Source organism: Colias eurytheme, chromosome 23 (assembly GCF_061535395.1).
Source record: "Colias eurytheme isolate Ceu_HAF_F1 chromosome 23, ilColEury1 Martin Lab GWU primary, whole genome shotgun sequence".
NCBI classification, from domain to species: domain Eukaryota; kingdom Metazoa; phylum Arthropoda; class Insecta; order Lepidoptera; family Pieridae; genus Colias; species Colias eurytheme.
The window spans coordinates 6615918-6639313 of record NC_143002.1 but is presented as its reverse complement, the minus strand read 5'-3'; the positions used below and the strand labels follow the sequence as shown (position 1 = coordinate 6639313).

Below are 23396 nucleotides of genomic sequence, written 5' to 3'. Positions count from 1 at the left end.
TACATATAAACAACAGAGATATATTAAGCTACATGATGGTAATGCGGTATACACATAAGCGGAATGTTGTTCTTAAGTGACATTAATGTTGACACAAAGGTCGACATATACTAAATGACTTTCGAGACTAAGTGAAGATAGTAAGTATACACAATATACAAATGCTTGTTGTTAAAGTGACGTTTTAGTGTCTACCATACACACTATAACAATAAAGTGTATGGTATGATGTTACTCTGTTTATAACGGAAAAGGTTCTATAAAATCAGACAATTGGAACTTAATGCTCAAAGTGATGCGGTAGTGTGTGCAATGATATATTGCACACATATAACTGTAATATTATGCTTGCTTGAAGTTATGTATTCATGTGTATAAGTGACACATATTATAGTGTCAAGTCTATACACATAGAATAATTTGATATTTAATATATGGACAATGGAAGTATGTGTGTATTCAAGCTAAATGAGGAAAAATCAAATTAACAAACAAAACATACAGGAAAATATAACTATATAGAAACATGCATTGATATGAGTATTATAAGCCAACAGACATGACTTCATATGCGTAAATGATATATTGAATTGGCCAGTAATTTTAATCATTTTTTGTACAACCTGAAGGTTAAGAAAAAAAAGCTGTCAATGTATATGAAATGTATCTATTTAGTTTGAGTATTTCACCAAACACTGGGCATTAAAATAATACAAGTTATATAAGTCTTATGATACATATATGAAAAGTTATCAAATGGATATACTCAGAATTTGTAATTTACCGACACTTATAACAAGATTTTAATAAACTTGTGAAGGACGATGGATTAAAAGAAAACCAGTTTTTATTCAGTAAGGGCCGATTTTGCAATGCTTGGATAAAACTTATCCGTCCAATAAAGTATTACACGATAATATTAAAATGTCACGTAAACTGTCAAATACGGGCAATTAGAATACGTTTTTAAAATGGTAGTTTTATACATTATTTGACGAATAAGTTTTATCCAAGCATTGAAAAATCGGCCCTAAGTGTTAGGCGATAGACTAACAATATCAATACAATCAATGATATTATAAGCAAAAAGGTTATTTGCTTTGAGATCGGCACGTTGAAATGAGGCTAATTAGCCAGAATTGACTACAGTTGTCCTTTTCGCTCACGATAATCGAATCATGCCATCTCACTTTAAATCGTGCCATCTCACTTTGACGTCTAATTGTGTGTGCGTTAGTGTGCTGTGTTTCAAGTTCGAATGTTGAATTGGTAACCTATCTAACTACACCTTTTTACTAATAATATAATTGATTGCAATATAAATAAATGAGACCAGTAAAAATCCAACAAAACTTAGGTCTTCTAATAAAAAGTGATTTTTTTATCGCTACAAAAAAATGACTGTTATAATTTTTTATAAAATGCCATAATTTTAAAGTTTTAGTAGTATGTGGGGTTGTTGTTGAATATAATATTCTGATAGTTAAGTAATAAGTATATTCCATTTTTGTAAGTGACCCACAATTAGATTTAAGTGTAAAATTCTAAACATGCATATATTTATATAATACTTCGTCAAAAGAACCATTGTTACATGTATTTTTAGAATAAGTGGCATTTATAATAACATTTAAATTTAAATATTTTAAAACATAGAAAAAATTCGATCACGAGGCGAGATTCGAACAAGGCTTCAAATCCCGGGTCGTAATCGAATTTTTTCTATTAAAAATTTTATATTTGTAAAGCATTTGAATGCCATAAAACCAAAATATCAAATTAAACATTTTGTAAAAAATATAAGAAAAATTATATGAACTTAAATGTTGCAATAAGTTTTTTTAATAGATTAACTAGAATTTTAATATGAATTACATGCAGTTAAATTTATGAAACCGAATCTAGCATTTTTCTTAAAGAATATCTGATGAAGTCAGTATAATTTTCTTATTTTTTGTTATTTTAACCAAGTATTCAATGATTTTATTGCATTTATAGTTTAAGGAATCTCTTTTTTTCTCATATTTTCCTTGATCTCTAAAAATTACTTTTTTATCGTCTTTTTTTGTTCACTCATGAATTTTTATTAGCATTGGGACATAAAATTGAGTAATTTCATTAAAATGCCATTAATTTAAACTAATAGTAATATGTTTATCCTAATATTGCATTTATTTTTTTTAAAATGTTAGTATTATTTTTATTCACCAAAATTTGAAAATGCCTGCTATCTATATATGAACCTAACACTGCCATGTATATATTTATATTATTGTAAATAAAAACTATATACAGGACTTAGATTTCATGTAACCTTGATGTTTGTTATATAGAAAATAAATGTAAATAAGTATTACACTATCTTCGATTAGCTAAAGCATATAAGAATATTTTTTTAAGTGAAACTTGTTTATCGGGGTTGGAAAAAAATTTAGTGTAACCTTTTTTCGTTACGCGTGACATTTTTCCGTTACGCGCCATCTTTTTCTAATCCTTACCACGCGTGATTCGACGTATTTCTGTAAAGTTGCTTAAAGTAAATTATTTTTTGAAAAATAAGGTCATAAAAAAGTTTCACTTCTTACGTGTGTACGTACGCACACATTTTTTTTTATGTAATGGATTTTTTTGCCTAAATTCTAAAAATACACTCATTTGAAACATTTATGTATGTTTATTGAAAAATTCCATGATTTTTTTTGTCATTGTAATTTATTTGATTTCATATTGTTTTTGCAACTTCTCATACTTTGAAAAAATTTGTTTTTTTTAATATTCCATTTTCTCAATAATGATATTATTAATTGCTCAATATTGTCTGAAATAAGACCAAAATTTATGTGATTATGTAATAAATAAATAACCAAATGTAGTGATAGTTTATTAGTTTAGTGCAAATTATCATAAAAATGTCTTTTTTTATATGGAACACCTTGTACGTCAGGATTATTAAATATATTCAAAAATGCAGTGTTAAACTTACAGTTATCCAATTTGATATTATAAGCTTATAATTATCTAAGCATTTCTTGTAGGGTTGTCACAATATTGTTTATAATTAATGTATGACTATCGGCTTCGCCCGGGTTGACCCAGGGTATAAAAAATATGTAAATATGTTTGTCAGTAATGTTAATTTTCAATAGTACAATAATGAAAAAAATATGAGACTAAATATCAGTTTTATTTATTACATTTTAGCATGTTCGTTTATTTAAAAGTTAAAAGTGACAGCCCTAGTACTTCAAAATTATGTTTCAGCTATTTGTTTTTTGATTGGATAACTGTATAGATAGATACACTGTGAAGAAATATGTGGTGGTAATACTTTTAATTATCTATTAGTTGCCTAAATAAAATAGCATTTAACATTCCATTTGAATTTTATAAAGATGCAACGCAGGTCGTGCCGCCATATTGAATTTTGTGACGTCACAACATTGTATACAAGAGTAGTTGTTAAAATAAATGTATGTATAATATTTTAATGTAATACATTGTTAGTTTATAAATATTACTCTTGAAATGTTGGTTGGTGCCAAAACATACTCATCAAACGTTGTAGCTTTCATTTTTGTTTTTTTTTTAGGTTTTTATACATCAATTAACACAACAAATGCAATCACTAATAAAGAAGGGTAAATAATTTTGTTCCAACATTTTATTCCAACACTACATTATGTAGGTACTTGCGTATTTTGCATATTTATGCATTATTTTTACGTTGATTCACAAAAGTATGAGGTTCTAATTTTTGATGAGTATTTTGTATATTCGACTGGAACTGTTTTTTTATTACAAGTAAATTCGAATTGTATATTATTCATTAATATGAGTTATTGTGGATCGCATGCTGTCTTGCTTGCACTTTTACAAATTAAAATTGAACTTGAAGTTCAATCTACTTCTAAGCATCGCGATGAAACACATAAAATACATAAATATAAATCTGTTCTTTCAGTTTCAAGAGAATTATTTAAAAGACGTTTAAAAATAAAATTGAAAAAAACAATCTAAAAGAGATAGCAATATAGACTATATTGTAAAGTGCAAATGAGATAGCATTATATTCATTAATTATAATATTTTGAGTTAGTTTTAACTTTTGAACTTTGACACTAAAGAAATAATAAATTATATAATGATAATCCAATATTGAATATGCGGTGTTCATATATTATAATCGTATGTAGCTTACATAACCATAATATTGTCTAATCTTTATAAAAAATAATATTCTTCTACATTGTATATGCTGTCGATAGAATAAATCTGATTAATATAATATGTTGGTTTTTTCATTCACTTGACTATGGCTATATTGTAATTTAATTCCAAATTGCCATGAAAGGCTTAGATCAAGATGAAAGGTATGAAAATAAAACAAAAATCATAAAAATTTTACAGTTTATTAGACACACAGGGACACAATCTATCACATACATATTCTAGTTCCTATAAAGTACACGCCATTAATTGAGCTAAAAGTCTCTGTTTCAGTCAGTATTCTTCGCACCTTAAATGCTTCTAGAATGTTCTATTTCTTTCTAGAAGCTTAGCAATAAACAATCCATACTAATATTATAAATGCGAAAGTAACTCTGTCTGTCTGTCTGTTACTCAATCACGCCTTAACTGAACCAATTTGCATGAAATTTGGTATAGAGATATTTTGATACCCGAGAAAGGACATAGGATAGGTTTTATCCCGGAAATCCTACGGGAACGGGTTTTTCTTTGAAAACGCGGGCGAAGCCGCGGGCGGAAAGCTAGTAGTTTATATTTTATTATGGTAAACCATCATATCAAATATAAGTAACAAATGTGTGCAAGTCACACACACAGCTTATTAGCTTGTAGAATGTTCTAGATCCTTCTAGAAGCTACTTCTTTCCCTTCTTCTTGCCCTTGGGCTCCGGTTCGGGCTCGGGCTCAGGTTCAGGCGGTGGGGGAGGCCAGTACTTGTCAAAGAATTCGTCAGTCGCCGCAAAGCTCAGGGGTAGGATGTGGTTGCGACGGTGCCATTCTTCACGATCCGCTTCTTCTTGCTCGTCGAGGAGACGCTCGTCTTTTGCGCGGAGCTGTAAGTCAGTAAGTTAGTAAGTAAGTCAGTAAGTGAACTATTAAGTAGTAGGAGGTAAGATGGTAATGCAGATAGAAGTTACTTTTTTTTTCAATAAATATTTACGCAACGTTAAACTAAGTTCATGTTTGACTTTATATGAAAAATGCAACTACATATTTAGAATTGTTTATCTTCAGTCTAATATTAATAGATAAGAAGAAGATAATTATGATGTTTGTTTTTATTCTAATGAAACCTATATATAAAATGAAAGATATAAATGTCTTTGCACTCTGCTAATTTAGGTAAAAACGATTGAATCGATTTTAATAAATAATAGGCCAATCTATGGCTTTCTTACCTTACAATTTACATGAATCTTTATCTTTGTGTAAAAATATTTAAAATGAATTAGTAAACATTTAAAACCTCTAGTAAAGCCAAATACTCCTCGGTATCTACTTCTTTCTTCTTCCCTTTTTGCTGCTTTTGTTCCTTTTTCGGTGATTTCTCTTTCTTCGGCTTTATCTTTAGCGGCGCGAATAATCTTTTAGGGTTCCGTATTTGGTATGGGGTGTCTATTAAAATATATTCTGGAGTATTGGTGAACACCGAACGGACGAGGTCGTATTGATAGTCTGTGCTGAACCTAAAAAAATATAAATTAGGTCCCTAGTATAGTATAGAGTATTGTAGGAAGGTACACTGTTGCTTTTGAAATACATTGGAAAATATTCATAAGATAAACTTATTTTACGTCTTACTTTCTATATTGTTAAAGACTTCACAAGTTGTTTTATTTTAAATCAAAAACCATGTTAGAATCCTGAATCATGATAATAAACATCCAAGATAGTAACAGATCTAGTTTTTCAGTTTGAAGCTAGATGGCGCTGTGTGAAATGGCAGGGAAATATTTAATACCAAACATTTTACATCTTATTTCAAGTTCTAGTTTCATACTTTCTTTGGCCAAAAATAAAGTAAAATCTGTTTAAGGGCGGTTAGTTCAGACAATTTAGGCATTTTAGGCCCTGAGACGGCTCGCGCCCGCTTTGCGCAGGAGCCGGCGCGACATGAACTCCGGTGACCTATGAAGGCGGGCGATTACGCCACAGTATAAATAAATCAGTAGGTAGTTCGATTTTATTTGCTATCGTAGGAATGTTTTTGATAAATAATTAATTTACTACTAATCCTATACCATTAAACGAGCAATATTTGCATATTTGTATATTTGTTTGTATACAGTGTGGAAATTTTCGATGTGCCCTGAAAGGAAAGTACCTACTTGAAATACTAGGGATAGCAAATTTTTCTGAAAGGAAACATTCCTTTTTCAAATTTTATTTTATTATTCAAATCGATAGAAACAATATAAAAGATAATTTATTGTTAATTTCTCGTAAAAATATTTGCTCTTAGAAATAAAAATATCATGGAATCGAACATTTTTATTGTAGCATCAACATCATCTAAACATAAAAAACGCTTCTGGTTTATTGGTCTATTTTATAAATACATTTAAAGTTTAAAATGAAACTATCGTTCTGGATACATCAATAATTTATTTTCTTCTGAAAATATTGGTAATAATAATTAAAAGTAAAACAAATAAAAAAGGCAAAATAATAATTGAATTTTGTAAATTGAAGTCTTGCACCGCAAACATGTTTAAGGACGCTGTCACATACATATCTGCGTTACTCAAATTTAGGTATCTAATAACGTCGCAACGTGGTGCGCGGGAACATCACGCTTACGTAAACATAGCACATTCCGTTTTATAGACCATCTTCATACTTGATATTATTTTATTTTTATTAAAATTGATTACTGGGAACTTTAAAAATTCATTTTGTCTTTTTTATTAGTAGGTACGATCCTGATAAGTATGTTAGTGTATTCAACCAACTTAAAAAAGTGTGACTATTTTACAACAATTTGAATAATAATCAATTAATGAATTGTATTATTGTATAATGTATACAATATCGAAGCTTATTAAGAAATGTATAAAATACTTTTTTATGAATTATTAATTATTATTATACATCACAATATTATATTACCGGCAATATATTAAACCCTTCATAATAAATGTATGTTATTCCGAGAAACGGTCGGAATGAAATTATAATCGTCACATTACCTATGATATCTTTAAATCTGAACTTTTCCTAAGTAGCAAATGTGGGTGGTTTTTGGGGTAGCGATTAACCAATATGAGGTCAAAACTAAAATCTAAGATGGCGCCGACGAAAATTTGAAATGTTTTCGTCATGGGTGTCATTTTCAAAGAGTTGGAGTAGCTATTAATCAATATGAGGTCTAATCTAAAATCCAAAATGGCGCCGACGAAAAATTACATCTTTTCGTCATGGATGTCATTTCCATGGTTTTTGGGGTAGCTAATAACCAATATGAGGTCAAAACTAAAATCCAAGATGGCGCCGACGAAAAATTTGACTTATTTTCGTGATGGGTGTCATTTTCATGGTTTTTGGGGTAGCTATTAACGAATATGAGGTCAAAACTAAAATCTAAGATGGCGCCGACGAAAATTTGAAATGTTTTCGTCATGGGTGTCATTTTCAAAGAGTTGGAGTAGCTATTAATCAATATGAGGTCAAATCTAAAATCCAAAATGGCGCCGACGAAAATTTTACATCTTTTCGTCATGGATGTCATTTTCATGGTTTTTGGGGTAGCTAATAACCAATATGAGGTCAAAACTAAAATCCAAGATGGCGCCGACAAAAAATTTGACTTATTTTCGTGATGAGTGTCATTTTCATGGTTTTTGGGGTAGCTATTAACGAATATGAGGTCAAAACTAAAATCCAAGATGGTGTCGACGAAAATTTTACATCTTTACGGCATGAGTGTCATTTTCAAGGTTTTTGTGACAGCTATTTACAAATCCCCAATGTTATCGTCGATAATTTGGTATATAGCCGATATAAAATATTCGTCGGCGCCATCTTGGATTATAGTTTTGACCTCATATTCGCTAATAGCTACCCCAAAAACCATGACAATGACACCCATGACGAAAAGATGTAAAATTTTCGTCGGCGCCATCTTGGATTATAGTTTTGACCTGATATTCATTAATAGCTACCCCAAAAACCATGAAAATGACACCCGTGACGAAAAGATGTAAAATTTTCGTCCGCGCCATCTTGGATTTTAGTTTTGACCTCATATTGGTTAATAGGTACCCCAATAACCATGAAAATGACACCCATGACGAAAATATGTAAAATTTTCGTCGGCGCCATCTTAGATTTTAGTTTTGACCTCATATTCGTTAATAGCTACCCCAAAAACCATGAAAATGACACCCATCACGAAAATAAGTCAAATTTTTCGTCGGCGCCATCTTGGATTTTAGTTTTGACCTCATATTGGTTATTAGCTACCCCAAAAACCATGAAAATGACATCCATGACGAAAAGATGTAATTTTTCGTCGGCGCCATTTTGGATTTTAGATTTGACCTCATATTAGCTAATAGCTACCCCAAAAACCATGAAAATGACACCCATGACGAAAAGATGTAAAATTTTCGTCGGCGCCATCTTGGATTATAGTTTTGACCTCATATTCGTTAATAGCTACCCCAAAAACCATGAAAATGACACCCATCATGAAAAAAAGTCAAATTTTCGTCGGCGCCATCTTGGATTGTTGTTTCATAAAAATAATATTTGTCATACTCATACAGATCAACCAACATCATAATAGTCTTCCTACTAGTACTTCAAAACTTTGCCGCTATTCCTATTCAACAACCCATAAAAAAGGATCTCAGGCAAGGTAATTTTTAAAACATAATTTTAAATTACAAATAATTGTAATAATATGAAACTTGTGTTGATTTGAAGAATAAAATAGAAAATTATATTTTTTTACATTTTTAGTTCTTTCGATTCCCGGTCGAAGAAAATGAATTTTTGAAAATCTTTGAATGCAGTTCTATTTCTTTATAAAAATAAAGGAATGTTTCCTTTCAGCAAAATTTGCTATCTCCAGTATTTCTAGTAAGTACTTTCACCCAGGGCCCATCGAAAATTTCCACACTGTATTTACAAACAAATATATAAATATGCAAATATTGCTCGTTTAATAGTATTGAATAAGAAGTTAATTTATTTACACCAACAATCCTAGGATAGGTAATAGAATCAAACTACTGATTTATTTATATTGTGGCGTGCTCGCCGTTGTACTTGCCGCTCGGTTCTAATTATACGAGCGGCGACTACAACGTGGTCGGGAGCAAAACTAGCACAGGTCCTCCCTCGATGGCGTCCGGTTGGACTTTGGCGGCACTGGCGTGGTGCGCGCGAGCCGCATATTACGTATTATATTTTATATAAAAAAAATAAGGGCTAAATTATAAATCTATCCAAAAATTCCACTGTAAAACCTGATTAGTAAATGAAATGTAAAATTTTCATAAAAATAGCGTTTCCCTAATTCGCATAAAACTGAATCTGCTTTCAAAATCGATGCAACTTCTGATTTTTTTTTTATCGAGTTAAATGTTTAATATTGTGTTTCTATCCAAAAATTCTACTAGATCAAACGTTTATCTGTACTATATATTTTTTTAGGATTTTAAATATGATGATTTCTCTGAAAAAAACATGATTTAGAAACATGAATGTCGGACCAAGGCGCCTTAACCGTTCAACCCAAACAAAAAGGACATTTCGTAGATATATTAAAATCTGTATTTATAGTACTTGAAAGAACAAGAATACTAACAAATCATAAATATAATGTATAATATTGCTCAAATCCTTCAAAGAGCATTCATATGCGGCGCCTTCAAACGTCACTAAATGTTTGGACATCGGCGAGGTTCTAGAACTGTCTATGGATACAGTTTCTTGGGGTCTGTAGAACACCCCAGCGTCTGTGGGGGTCGGGAGGTGTTCCTCTTCAGCTATGAACCTGGCTGCTGATAGCATGTTATCCTGGGAATGGTAAGTTCGGTTCATAAAATATTTTTTATGAATTTGATATTCAGAAATAATGCAAATGTACCTAAGTAACTACGTAGTGGTAAATTAAATATCAATACTTCAAAAAATAAAATCTATTACGAAATTGCTGTTCATAATTTTAGCACCGACTAATAATAATATACTTTTAGCATATTTTTTTACGAAAAGACGAATCAATGCAAAAGAAAGTAAGAACAAAAGTATAGAAATAATCCGCTAGATGGCAGTTTTATCAACTTTAATATTTTTATCTTCAACCCAAGTTGGAAAAGTATATAAAAACAATTTCTCTAAATTTAATATAATAATAACGAATGTAAACTGTATTTGTAAAAAGTTTAACTTAACGAACCAACTCGTATATTATGTAAATTGTAAATATAGCAAAAACTTCAGAATATAAATTGAAATAAATATTCAAATTCAATTAGTATTATTTGTACCTATACGTAGTATATTATTATTAGTCTGTGTGTATATATATTGGAGAATTATAGGTATAAAATTGGAATAAAAATACACCATTTATAATTATTTTTATTAAATTAACCAAACCTTGAATCTCTTCAGCATGCGCTGTCGATCAGCTGCATCGAACTGTTGCATTTCCTTCATCCATTCACAAAACCAAAGTATCAGAACTGCCTGGGATGCTACAGCACAGATTATTATAATTACTGCACTAATATGTAGTAATAATATTTACTCTACTAAAAGCTAAATTAATAACTTTAATATCATTATTACTTAAATTGTTTATCTGAGTAACCATGTAAGTAGTAGGAAATCAAAAATTTAAACCTCTCTATTGATTTCGTATTTGAGAAGGCAACTATACCATCAGGCGAGATCGTGGCCAAGCGCTCCCCTATTGTAGGTACAATAAAAAAAAACTAACTTAAATAACCTTAGGTACTTTAAAAACCCTGCTTTGTTATTAATTGTTAACCAAGCTAATTCGTTGCTTTGTTACAGAGATTAAATATTTACGTCTATCCATCTCATCATCCTGCGCACGCCTCAACAAATTGGCCAGCGTATCCAGGAACCAAAACTCAGCCAGACTTCCCTTATACTGCGTACACCCAGTAATCTCTGCCAAAACTTCAATATATTTCTGGGGAGGTGTAAGCCCTATTTTAGGAATTACAGACGGATCAATATCAGTTCTAAATTCTTCTGGCAGGACGTGAACTCTGTTCTGTTTTTCTATTTCCCTCACTCTATCTGGAAGGACTCTGCGTAAAGATGGCGTTGGGAATATCTCTGGTTCTTTTTCAACTATTTCTTCTTGCGTTTGCGTGTTTATATCCACCTCTGGTTCTGCTTCATGGACGGGTTCTTCTTCGACTACGATTGGACCTTAAAAATAAATTATATTGTAAGTACCTATTGGTAGACTTTGTCTTTTAAATAACGTACCTAATAATGTGCCTGATTGGGACGATTATAAATGGGCTATTTCTGCGTCAATATTTTTTCTACTACAGGCATTTAGGTATCTCTGTTTGGTTCATAGGAAAGGAAGAGAAAGCTTCAAAATTCAATCAACTATTGCATTATAAAATGATTGGTTTTCTTATACCTACAAGTTTTTAAGACATAACTTCAGTACTTACACTATCAGTAAACCACATACCGTATACATAATGTTTTAAAGGATAGAAAAAATCACGAGGCGGGATTCGAAACCGTTTTTTCAATTCTTTAAAATCCATACTAATATTATAAATGCGAAAGTAACTCTGTCTGTCTGTCTGTTACTCAATCACGCCTTAACTACTGAACCAATTTACATGAAATTTGGTATGGAGATATTTTGATACCCGAGAAAGGACATAGGCTACCTTTTATTGCGAAATATGTACCACGGGCGAAGCCGGGGCTGACCTCTAGTAAAATATAAAGCTTTTGAATGCTACCAATAACTTAATATCAAAGTCACAAACACATGGAAGAAAAACGTCATCTACTTACCTAGTTCTTCAACTTCTACCGTAACAGATTCAGTTTCTTCAGAAGCAACTGGCGACCTGATGCATACCAGCCCGGTATCGGAGAACAGCTGCTGCAGCCTCTCTTTGTGAGTCACCTCGATCCGACGGGATGTCATGATGTAGTGACTGAAGTTCTTTTAAAACCAGACCTAAAATAATATTAATGAAGTTATAATGTAATTGAATTATTAAAAATTTACTTTTGTCTAGTGCGTTTGAGAAATAAAAGAAATAATTATACGATGTGTCATATAAATTGCATTGTAATATTTTGATAAGTCTTTAATGTCAGTAGATATGATATATGAATAATAGATAATAGGTAGGTATATAAATAATGAAAGAGTTGTAATATCGTAACCATTGGCTATATAAAACCTTATATAAAACCTACAAAATCTTAGAAAGGTCCTTATTTATTATCGAAAGTCTCTGTCTTTAGTCCATATGGTAGCTAATTAACAATTAATTAAAATCGCTTGTGTAATGTAAATGTAAGCGCTAATATAAGAAATAATAGTGAGTAAACAACCAAAATTTCTAAAAAAAATTGAAGAATATAAAAATACAGTCTACCATACTATACCTAGTCAGTCAGTCAGTCAGTCTAGCATCTCCGAGGCTCATAAAAAGCTAAAATTATTATTACATTATACTCCATAGTTTATTTTACTATTTTTAATATTATATTCTTCTATAAATGGATACACCTGCTCAAAAGTCATCTAAAATTTATAAAATAGGGTTTGTGCACTGTTGTTTGGCCCAAAACCCCAGACAAAAATAAGTGCTATTGAACTACACCCCGCAGTGCGTAAGGGGTCTATGTAGTCTGCAATCTGTCTCTTACATTCAGGATATTAGGTATAAAATGTTTTTAATAAGCATAGATATATTAGTTTTTGCCTCGATAAAGCAGATTTTTTTATTGGCCATTTATTTTATACTAGCTGTGTCCTGTCATCGAAATCAAACAGCATTTTAAAAGTAATTAGACTTTGTTTGACACTGGGTCTTCAATCTTCAACTATTGTAATTCCAAATTCATCTAAATCGTTACTGTGATTTGTGGAAACTGGAAAGCAACAGACAGACAAACTTTCGCATTTATAATATTCAGCATCGATATTGCTAGAGACAGGGTACCTACTGTCTCTGACTCTCTATAGTAGGTGTACTACGAATTAAATTGAAATATACATTCTATAATAGATACACATACATTCTCAGTAATTGTAATCATTTACTAATTTTAGGGCCGATTTTTCAATGCTTGGAAAACTTATCCGTCCAATAAAGTATTACACGATAATATTAAAATGTCACGTAAACTGTCAAATACGGGCAATTAGAATACGTTTTTAAAATGGTAGTTTTATACATTATTCGACGAATAAGTTTTAACCAAGGATTGAAAAATCAGCCCTTAATCAAATAAATTGTCAAACATTTGACGTATAAAATCACGAAGTTAATTAATTATTTAACAAAACGTGATTGATGTTTGTCTCAAATAATTCCCTAATTCCAAGAAATAAATTTATGATATAATAGCTAACCGCGGTTTTACACGCGTTAGGAAATCGTACAGGATAACGACATCCGAAGTGAAACATGTTACGCATACAAATAATAAACTATGATGAACTCTGCGATGTAATTCGTCTGTCTATTTGTTCACGCATAGCTTCAAAATGTATGTATGCAATTGATTGCAGACTGCAGTACCTATAACCAATGTATAGCTAGAAATGTAAATTAAAATACGTGGTCCATCTGGCAATAATATTGGTTACTACCTATTACTTTTAACATATTATTATGCACACGAAGTCGTATAAATAAGCATGTTATTAATATGAATAAATTAGGTAGGTATTAGATAGACACTATATTTTAAAGTATACAAAATGAGCCTAAAACCCAACTCTTATCAGTTATAAGTACATTAAATAATCAAACGCACCAATCAAAGCTGCTAAACGTTAAAAAACGAAAACAAAAGTATATTTCTAACACCACATACGTTTGAAATAAATTAGTTGTTTCCGCACAACAATAACGTCTCTATTTAATTAGTGATATGGTATAAATTGCTCTGTATAGGTTTTACATGCAGCAGACGTGTTTGGGAATTCATTAAAATATCACAATTAGCGTTCACTAATTGGGGAACCGAAATATGATGGGGCCAAAATAAAGGGGTCTTGCGAGTGGGCCCCGAGTTATGAGATTCGCGCGAGTATACGCCGACTGAGTCAATAATCTAAAGTCTAATAAAAATGACTTATCTTAAATATGATAAAGAGGAAAGATTTGATTTTGTTTGCTACGATATATTATGTACAAAATTAAATGAATCTACTTAGCGTATTTGAAAAATTACTGCGCTTTAATCTTTTACTTGCTCTATGGTTTTAAATCATTTGAGGTAAATAAGTATCTACAGAAAATTTGTAATGCAGTTTTAATATTGATAAATACTGAGAGTTTACGTATCATAATAAATTTTTAACTGTTTGTACCTATATGTAAGGGTCTAAATCTATAGGTACGATAGGAATTAAATGAGTGTGGTTATGGGATTCGGAAAGCCATAGAAAAAGAAGATAAAATAAAACCGGTCAAGTGGAAGTCGGACTCGCGCACTGTATCATTAAAAAAATCAATTATTGAACAAAATATCATAACAATAAAATATAGACCCCAGATTTCTAATATAGCTTTCGTATCTTTTGATTGGTTTGTTTACAAATTTACAGTACAGTAGGGCTGAGTATTTGGTATAAATTTCAGTTTGATTCCTCTATACACGTTCGGAAAGAAAGACGGACTACGCAGTGGCCCTACTTATAGGTAAGGATTCCGTGTTTTTCAAATTGTGGCTTGGAACCTTAAAAATTAAATACTTTTTATGTCTTCAGTCTATTACTTGTACCAACAGCACGCTATAATTACAAGATATATTGCGTCACCCGTATTCGTCGCGATAATGTCCCGACACTCTATAAAAACACGTTTTGTATGAAAACTCTGTTAAGCGACATCTTTTGTGAATTTTTGTCAATGTGTAAATTTGTATGGTACTTTAATTTGAAAGGAATGAACAGTAGTGAATGAAATTCCTTTTTGCGGGGAGTTCAAAATTTGAAATGGGGGTGTACCTGGTGTGAACTGTTAAGTATTTTAGGAGGGTATTTTGAAAAAAAAAATTTGCTCTTAAAATATGATGAGTTATGAGCAATTTTTATGAGTATTAAAGCAACTATGTAGGTACCTATGCACTCCATAATTGCATCGCACAAAAATCTTTTAGCAGTAATGTTTTGGTAGAAAGAATGTATTACTGTTTGCAATATTGATTCCTATCAGTATTAATTTTCATTACTATTTTGAAGTATATTGAGAAACGTATTTTTGGTGCTTATTATTATTTTTTGTATTACATACTTCGTTCTCTATATTTGCAATAATTGTATTAGAAACATTGCCAAAATTATCTGTTTAGTATTGCATAGTAATCTCACAATAATAAATTAGATTAAGTACAAAAAATCAAACTTAGGTACAACTGTGTCTAGTACCTAATTTATGAGCGCTTATGAATCAGTAATACAAACATAGATTAGACCATGAAGATCAAAATGAAATTCGAAAGCTATTTATCATTTGTTATTAGTATTACAGATCGACAATTATATGTTATGTACCTTATCTACATACAGGGAACACTTTAATAACCGTATCTTAAGACCCTTTTAAAAATAACATAGCAAACGCGTAAGTAAACATTTTTGCAATTATATTTCAATACGAAAAATTTTCGACAAATCTCTATATTTTTATGAAATAGCATTTTAGAATTATTTTTAGGAATCGTATGGTGCAGTGGTGATTTTGACTATTGTCTCGGAAATTAGGGGTTCGATAACTGCATGACTTTTTTTAATGTGAAAATGTACATGTTTATTTACATATTGACTTCAACATAGAATTAATACACTTTATAGTTAGAGGGCCTTTATGTACCTAGCCCTAATTTTGGAATTTTATAATATGACGTGTTATTATTTATTTATTTATTTAACACTTTATTAGTTGTACAAACAGTAAAACCTTAGAATTACTTACAGCTAAAAAACAGAGTACAACCAACTTGGCGGCCTTATCACTAGTACGTAGTGATCTCTCTGTTACTTATGGAAATGGAAAAATTAATAAATAATGATTGATTACATAGGCTCGACATTACGCATATAAATTAATGTCCATTTATGGTTAACTAGCTTTCCACCCGCAGCTTCGCAGGCGCAGTCAAAGAAAAACCCGCATAGTTCCCGTTCCCGTGGGATTTCCTGGATAAAACCTATCCTATTTCCCGGGATAAAAAGTAGCCTATGTCCTTTCTCGGATATCAAAATATCTCTATACCAAATTTCATGCAAATTGGTTCAGTAGTTAAGGCGTGATTGAGTAACAGACAGACAGACAGAGTTACTTTCGCATTTATAATATTAGTATGGATTGAATATGGTCCAGACTCTAGATTATTCATGCCTTGACAGCTATTTTCAAATAGTAATATTAGTTTGTTTTCGTAATAGGTATTCATCCCTTACTATTCACTATTCAATTATGTACTAGACAATTTAAATATTAAACTCAGCCTAAGTTTCTACATACTTAAACATCACAAGTCACAGCTTACAAAAACACGAAAAAATATTACCGAAAAACACACCCAACCAAATACTTTCCAAGTCAAATCACTCGCTCTTATTAATCTAAAAGTCATATCTAAAAATACCCCTTCGTCGTGAGTCAAAAAGTCATTATATTTAATATAGCATAGGTACTGTTATATGCGTGTCTGTGTGCGTATGTGTGTGTGTACGCACACTCAAGTGCGTGCGTTGCAAAAATCCAACTCTACGACTTGGTTAAATATCGGACGCGTGGGGATGTATGGAGTCGCTTTGTGACTATATTTTTATTTTTGTTCGAACAGTCATAAAGTTAAAAATTAAAATATTAGTGTTGAAATTTAAGGTGGTGATGAAGGTGAAAATGTCATTGGTAAGGTAATGTTTATCTGAGTACGTATATAATTGATTTTTAAGCTATTGCATAGCTTCTATCGCGGGCCTTGAGCGCGGAGACCGAATCCAGAAATTCCGTGAAGAAAAATCCTCACGCTCCCCACTCCGACGGGCACGGAGGTGTGGCTTGAAGGCATAGCATGCAATAGCTTTACCGCGGCAGTCCCCGAGTGCCACACGTCTTTTTGAAGTGAAAACTTCTTTAGCGGCGTTGTGTATAAAATCTTAAACTCGCGTCAGGACACGTGTCCTGATCGAAAAAGCGTAAGACGGATACCATTCCAAAATATCAAACATGCTGAACGTTAATAATCAAGTTTTCACTTCTGCCGGCACTCCCGGAGTGCAACCCGTCTTTTTTTATGTAAATATCTAGCAAGTGTACAAAAGATTTCGATTAGCATTCATTGGGTAGCTGTTGCGATAGATCTTATAATGTACGGGAGAATACGTAGTTTCTTTGGTAAGTTGCCATAAAATACTTAAATATTAACAGTTAGTGTTAAACGGTGCTCTTTTGTATAATCTTGGCTCAATCTTAATTACAAATTATTACTCGATTGTAGATACTTTTATTCACAGGCTCACAAATTAATAACTATAAGACATCCGTGAGCCTTGTTTCCTATAAACTAGCTGTTATAGAATATTAGGCAATCTATTAATGACTGAGTTAGGAAAGATATTTAATATTTGCTTAAAAATATTAAAAGAAATAGTCATTTACAAGAAAATTTACTAGAAAATAGGAAATTTTTCCATTGATTACAATCGAATTTTTATGAAAAATATAAAAAATGCATTAAAGCGGCTCCACCCCACTCCTGTTCCCAACTTCCCTAACTGGGAGGTGAATGAACCTACGAAATGCACGCACACAGACACACATGCGGACAAGACGAGGTTCGTTAGTGTAGGTTAGTGTATAGCCAGCGTCCGTATGGGAAATAAAACTGTTTTTTACCGATTTTAATCGGGGTTTTTATCGATGTACTCATATTATAGTTGACGGACAGAGTAAGATTATCTTTTGTTAAACGACGTATGTAGGGAAACTAGAATTGATCCATTAAATATGAAAGAACTTTTTGTATGGATGTGTCAAATCAATATTATTGTTATGAAAAGACCTACATGTTTTTAAATTATTTATGTAGAAATTTAAATGTAGTAGCGATAAAATGATTTATTACTATATTTTTTTGACATTTCGGCGAGGTCGAGGAGACAAAACAGCGAAAGGACGGACGTATTTTTGTTAAAAAAAACATCAATTCTTAAAAAAGCTTCAAAATTTTCATTTTTATAATTAGAATTTTTCAAATGGGACCAGCAATTCCTGAGATAAGCGCGTTCAAACAAATAAACTCCTCAGCTTTATAATATTATTATCTAGTATAGACTAGCTGCTAGTTATTATTCTGTGGTATAGATGACAGAACACAGATTTACTCATTTTATATCTACATAACAGTATTTAAAGAAAATCCGCTAACTTTTGAATTAACCAATTTAACTATCAACAAGAATCACATCTATAACTAATGTAGATGTAGTTTTAATTTTTAAACACTATCCTTAAAAGTGAAGTCGCAATAAAAAATCAAAATGAATCTTAGCCGCGCTAAGAGTGTAGTTCGGTGACGGCCCCTCGAATCTCAAACGAATTTTGATGACGCTTGCTAAAAGTTAAATGACATTTTACATTTTTGAAGTTTTAGCTGCGTGTTAGTTCGGTGCTATGGGGTAAACATCAAAGGGTTAAATAAATATTAATGTTATGTCTGGTTTTTTGTTTTGGGTAGTTTGTAAATTGTAGTTACGGGAATAGTTTAGTTTTGGGGGTTTAGTTGTGTAGATAAAAGGTTAAGGTTAATGACCTTTTGACAATCTTTTTCTCAAATGACAATTTGATCCCTGCAATGTTTCTTCGTCTGATACGATAATAAGTTCTCTAGAGGATATCGTATTATCTCTGTGCAATTCGTTAAATCAAATTTTATGTAAATTCGTTCATTTGTTTTTTATTTATTATTTAGTAATAAACAATCATGCATAACCTTTTGCATTTAGGCTAGAAGTAGAGCGAAAGACAACCGTTAGCTCTACATAAAATTATGTAGATACCTGAATTGAGTACAATAATAACATTGTTTTTTCCCTATTTTTGTCCAATGTCCACTCTCAATTTCTGGAAGGCTCAATTTTATTTTCTTTTAATACTTTGAAAGAAAAAATAGATATAAGTATTATCACGTACTACACACTGGTAAAAACCTAAGACATTTGGCATAAAGAATACGATCTGAATAAGGTTGTTTCATCATAATCATCCCATACATGCCTCCATTGCTTGGACAGGGTCCTCCTATGAGGGTAGGCCATAATCCACCACACTGGCCAAGTGCGTTTTGGTGGATGTGACATCCGTCGTCGAACTTTTGATTCTTCGACATGCCGGTTTTCTGGCTGTTTATCTAGATACAATGCGAGCATAGCCGCGAGCTAAGCTAGTGAATATATAGTAATAGACAAATATGTGCTCAAACTCAAAACTTATTTATACATAAACTTTAATAAGTGCTTATAAATTGTTTTTTACAGGAACACAGACTTCAGAGTTTCAGAGTTTCAGTTTCGGACATAACGCTGTTTCAGTTTTCTTAGTTTCGGACATAACGCTGGCCAAGTGTAGTTTCAAAGATGTAAGCACAGATTACCAGACTACCAGAATACCAAAATACCACAGATGACATGACAGATTACTAAATCGTTACTACGTCATACGCCGAAATTAAATAGTTCTCAACTTCTAATAAATGCGGCTATAGACAAGAAGAAGGAGACACGCATTCTTAACTGTTTTAATTTGCGAATACGGGTTTATACGTAGGTATGCAGTTTTCTATCAAGCAGTGGCACTATGTGCAGATAAATAATAAAATATAAAAAATAGTATTGGATTCTTATCATTTGATGATAGTTAAATAGTGTTTTGAACGCTCTGAGTTACAGCTGCAAATATTGAATAATATACTTGAAGTCCCATGTCCCCAAGTGGGGTAAGGGGCAGATGCATTTTTCATCTGTTTCACTGATCGATTTTATTTAGGGACAAGGAGGTGATCAGCCTTCTGTGTCCTGCCAGACCGAGACATTTTTTTTCTTCGTTTCCACCGGGAATCGAACCTAGGACCCCTCGGTTCTACGCACAAGAGTCAACCACTGTACCAAGGATTCGGTCAAATATTGAATAATACATAAAGCTTATTTATTTGTCCAATTGTTATCTACCATAGAGCATTAAATTAATCTACCAAGTTTACTCTTTGTTTTTAAGAGAATAATAAGTACCTACTAATGATTTTTTCTTCAGTTCTGTTATAGGTAGGTAAGTATCTAAGTAGGTAGGTAATAGTTGTCGAGTTTATTATAAGTTTTATTTATAAGTTTATCTTGTAACTGTAACGAAGCTTATACTATTTAATTAACTCTATGATTAGCGTAAAATCACTGCATCATCATACATACACGATGCACAGACATAATAAAATAAATGAAACCCACTCGAATGGAAATAATCAAAACCCAATACCGCATTAAGCAATAAGTATTAAAATCTTAGCCCCAACCCTTAGCCAATTAGTTAGTGAAGAACTCATCTGTGGGGGTGAACGACCGGCAATTCATACCTTTGTGGAAGGGATGCATCTAGGGGAGATGTTGGGAATCAAGCGGAAAGCGCTGGATAGGTTCTGCAACGGCTTTAAGCGGATGGTGGTAGATTCTGTACGATGTTTTGTGAAATGATGGAAGGTTCTTGATTTGATGTTTTTATGTTGTTTTAGGGAAGATAGCACTAACTTTTGTGGGTAGAAATTTAAAGAAAATTATAGAAACTGGGAAGAAGTTCATTTTCAGTGCATGATGGACGAGGATGTTTTGCACGCCTCATAATCGAAGCGTTGAGGTGGGTACTACTGTCACTTCGCGCAAAACATCTGATTTTTCAAACTTAAAATGTCTTTATGTATCATACATTGCACTTGTAAGATAATACATACACACACATATTAAGAAAAAACACTATTTTTAACGTTCATGATATTTTTGATGTCATTTTTGTTATTTAAACTAGTTAAAAAACAGTTTAAAAAAGTTCTGTCTTGGACGTCCGTGTGTCTGTATGTGCGGATCCTTTTTCTTGTTAACACGATAGCGACCGAAATACTTTACTAATCGAGTCTTTTTTTTTCTCTTACGCTTGAGTATGCTCAGGAATAGAACCCTTTCATTTTTCAGGGTCTGATTCGATGTGGTTTAATTGTTATTAAATAAACAAAAATAATAATAAATATTTATTAAAAAAAAATTATGAGGCGTGCACTTTTGGATTTTCCAAATTATTTTTTATTTTAGTTTTCTTATTTCTCTTTTAGTTAAGTACTAAATACTGAACCGATTTTCATAAAACTTGGTATATCTATGGATAAACACGTAAGAATGTATTACCTAATAAATAACTTATCATAGTTTTATTAATGGTCTTATTTCGCAGATTAATTTTTAGGTCACACTGAAATCTGAAAGGTAAGTCCTAAGCGCTGTAATCTTCAACCAGTTTGTAACAACAAGGTAACAACCGTTTCAGCCGACCATCCGAGTATTGGAGCTTTAAAAGTAAATAAATATAAAATAATTCAATCAATTTAACAATATGATCTTATAGGTAGGTAGGTAGGTATATTCTACAAAAAGGAAGCCAAGGCCAATTGCATATTTATAATTACATATTATTATCTTGGATCGATTTGTAGTAAAAACTCATTGTCAGCCCTTTGTAAGCCCATAACTTATCCTAAATATAAATATAATAATTGCAATAATTTAAATAATTTTCGTTCAGAAATCAAGTAAAGTTTAGTCGGAAGCAATTACATACTTGCTCTATAATTGTCAACAACTAAATTAAATTGTATTATATTTAAAAACAGACTAAAATATACATAATTTATGATGTGCATTAACTCTTAAACGACAAAAATCCATTAACAATAACCTTACTTTTAAATTAATAAAAATATTAAGTAACAGAAATCCTGAAATCAGATAAAAATTATGCTGTAATATTTGTAAAATCCTACATTTAACATAAGCAACGAGAGAAATATAATTAAGCATACATGAAAAAGCAATATGAAGATAATAAAAATTTACAATGTTCAGATTATTTTAAATAGGTATGTACTTTATTAAATGTGACATAGCTATTTTTTGTTTTGTACTTGTTTGAGGACCGATTTTTCAACCCTTCGTAAAATAAATTATTCGTCCAATTTGCGTCCATTTACTTATTACACAATAATATAAAAAGTCGCCTGATAAACGTCAAAGAGAGCAATTATATTAAATTTTGAAACTAGTTTAATTAGTTTAAACTAAGGATTAGATAATTAACTCATTAGAGCAAGCTAATAAATAATTTAAAGCGCTGCATAGTTCAATCGTTTGTCTAGGAAGCGCTTACCGCTGCAGGGCGGCAAGCCACCCTATCTATAAGGGAAGCGATCGGTTCAGCCCCTTATGCTAACACAGTATAAAACAATAAACAATTTCTCTTTACTAATCTTTCCGGGGTAATGACCTGAAACCATTGTCTCTAATTACTGAATGAGTTTCTATTATACCGCGTGATTAGGGCAGAAATGCTTTTTTGCTTTTGTGCTTGCGCCTAGGGCGGTAGCTAAACATTGGATATAATATGCGCTGCGCCTGTGGCGGTTCTGTGTGCGTACATAGTCTGTGGTCGTCATAGATTATGCTTGGGATAGATGTGACAAAATTTGTCATTAGTCACTTATGTATTTGGAGATTGTGTGCATGTAAGTATATAGAAATTTAGGGGTATGTATGGACAATAATTTTGAAACAGGATTTTAACTTTATTACGCAAAATGTAGAACGTCAATGTTTTTTGATAACCAGTGAAAAAAAAAACACCGCTTACATGTTTTAACCTTTTTGTAACCTTTCAAAATAATGATGAAGGAAATTTAATAAATAATTTGGTGCCAAAAGCACCATACCAACCTTACTCAGTGTCACCTTTCATATACTATAGATTCGCTATCAGAATATATCGAATCAGAATATACATTACGCGGAGCCACGCGGGAGAAACCGCGGGGCGCAGCTAGTAGTTCATAATAAAACACAG

General features: G+C 31.7%; 1 protein-coding gene across 1 annotated transcript in view; it reads right to left on the bottom strand.

Moving 5' to 3' along the window:
* Positions 1 to 4844: 4844 nt before the first annotated feature.
* The window catches only part of LOC149898356 (uncharacterized), a 313253-nt gene continuing 294701 nt past the window's right edge, over positions 4845 to 23396 (bottom strand). Inside the window, exons 2-7 of the mRNA XM_090115369.1 lie at positions 12061 to 12229; positions 11074 to 11445; positions 10639 to 10736; positions 9842 to 10053; positions 5495 to 5714; positions 4845 to 5081 (exon numbers count right to left, since the gene is read on the bottom strand). Coding sequence (XP_089971495.1) covers positions 4884 to 5081; positions 5495 to 5714; positions 9842 to 10053; positions 10639 to 10736; positions 11074 to 11445; positions 12061 to 12196 — 1236 coding nt within the window. The 5' untranslated portion in view covers positions 12197 to 12229 and the 3' untranslated portion in view covers positions 4845 to 4883. The remainder of the gene's footprint in view (positions 5082 to 5494; positions 5715 to 9841; positions 10054 to 10638; positions 10737 to 11073; positions 11446 to 12060; positions 12230 to 23396) is intronic.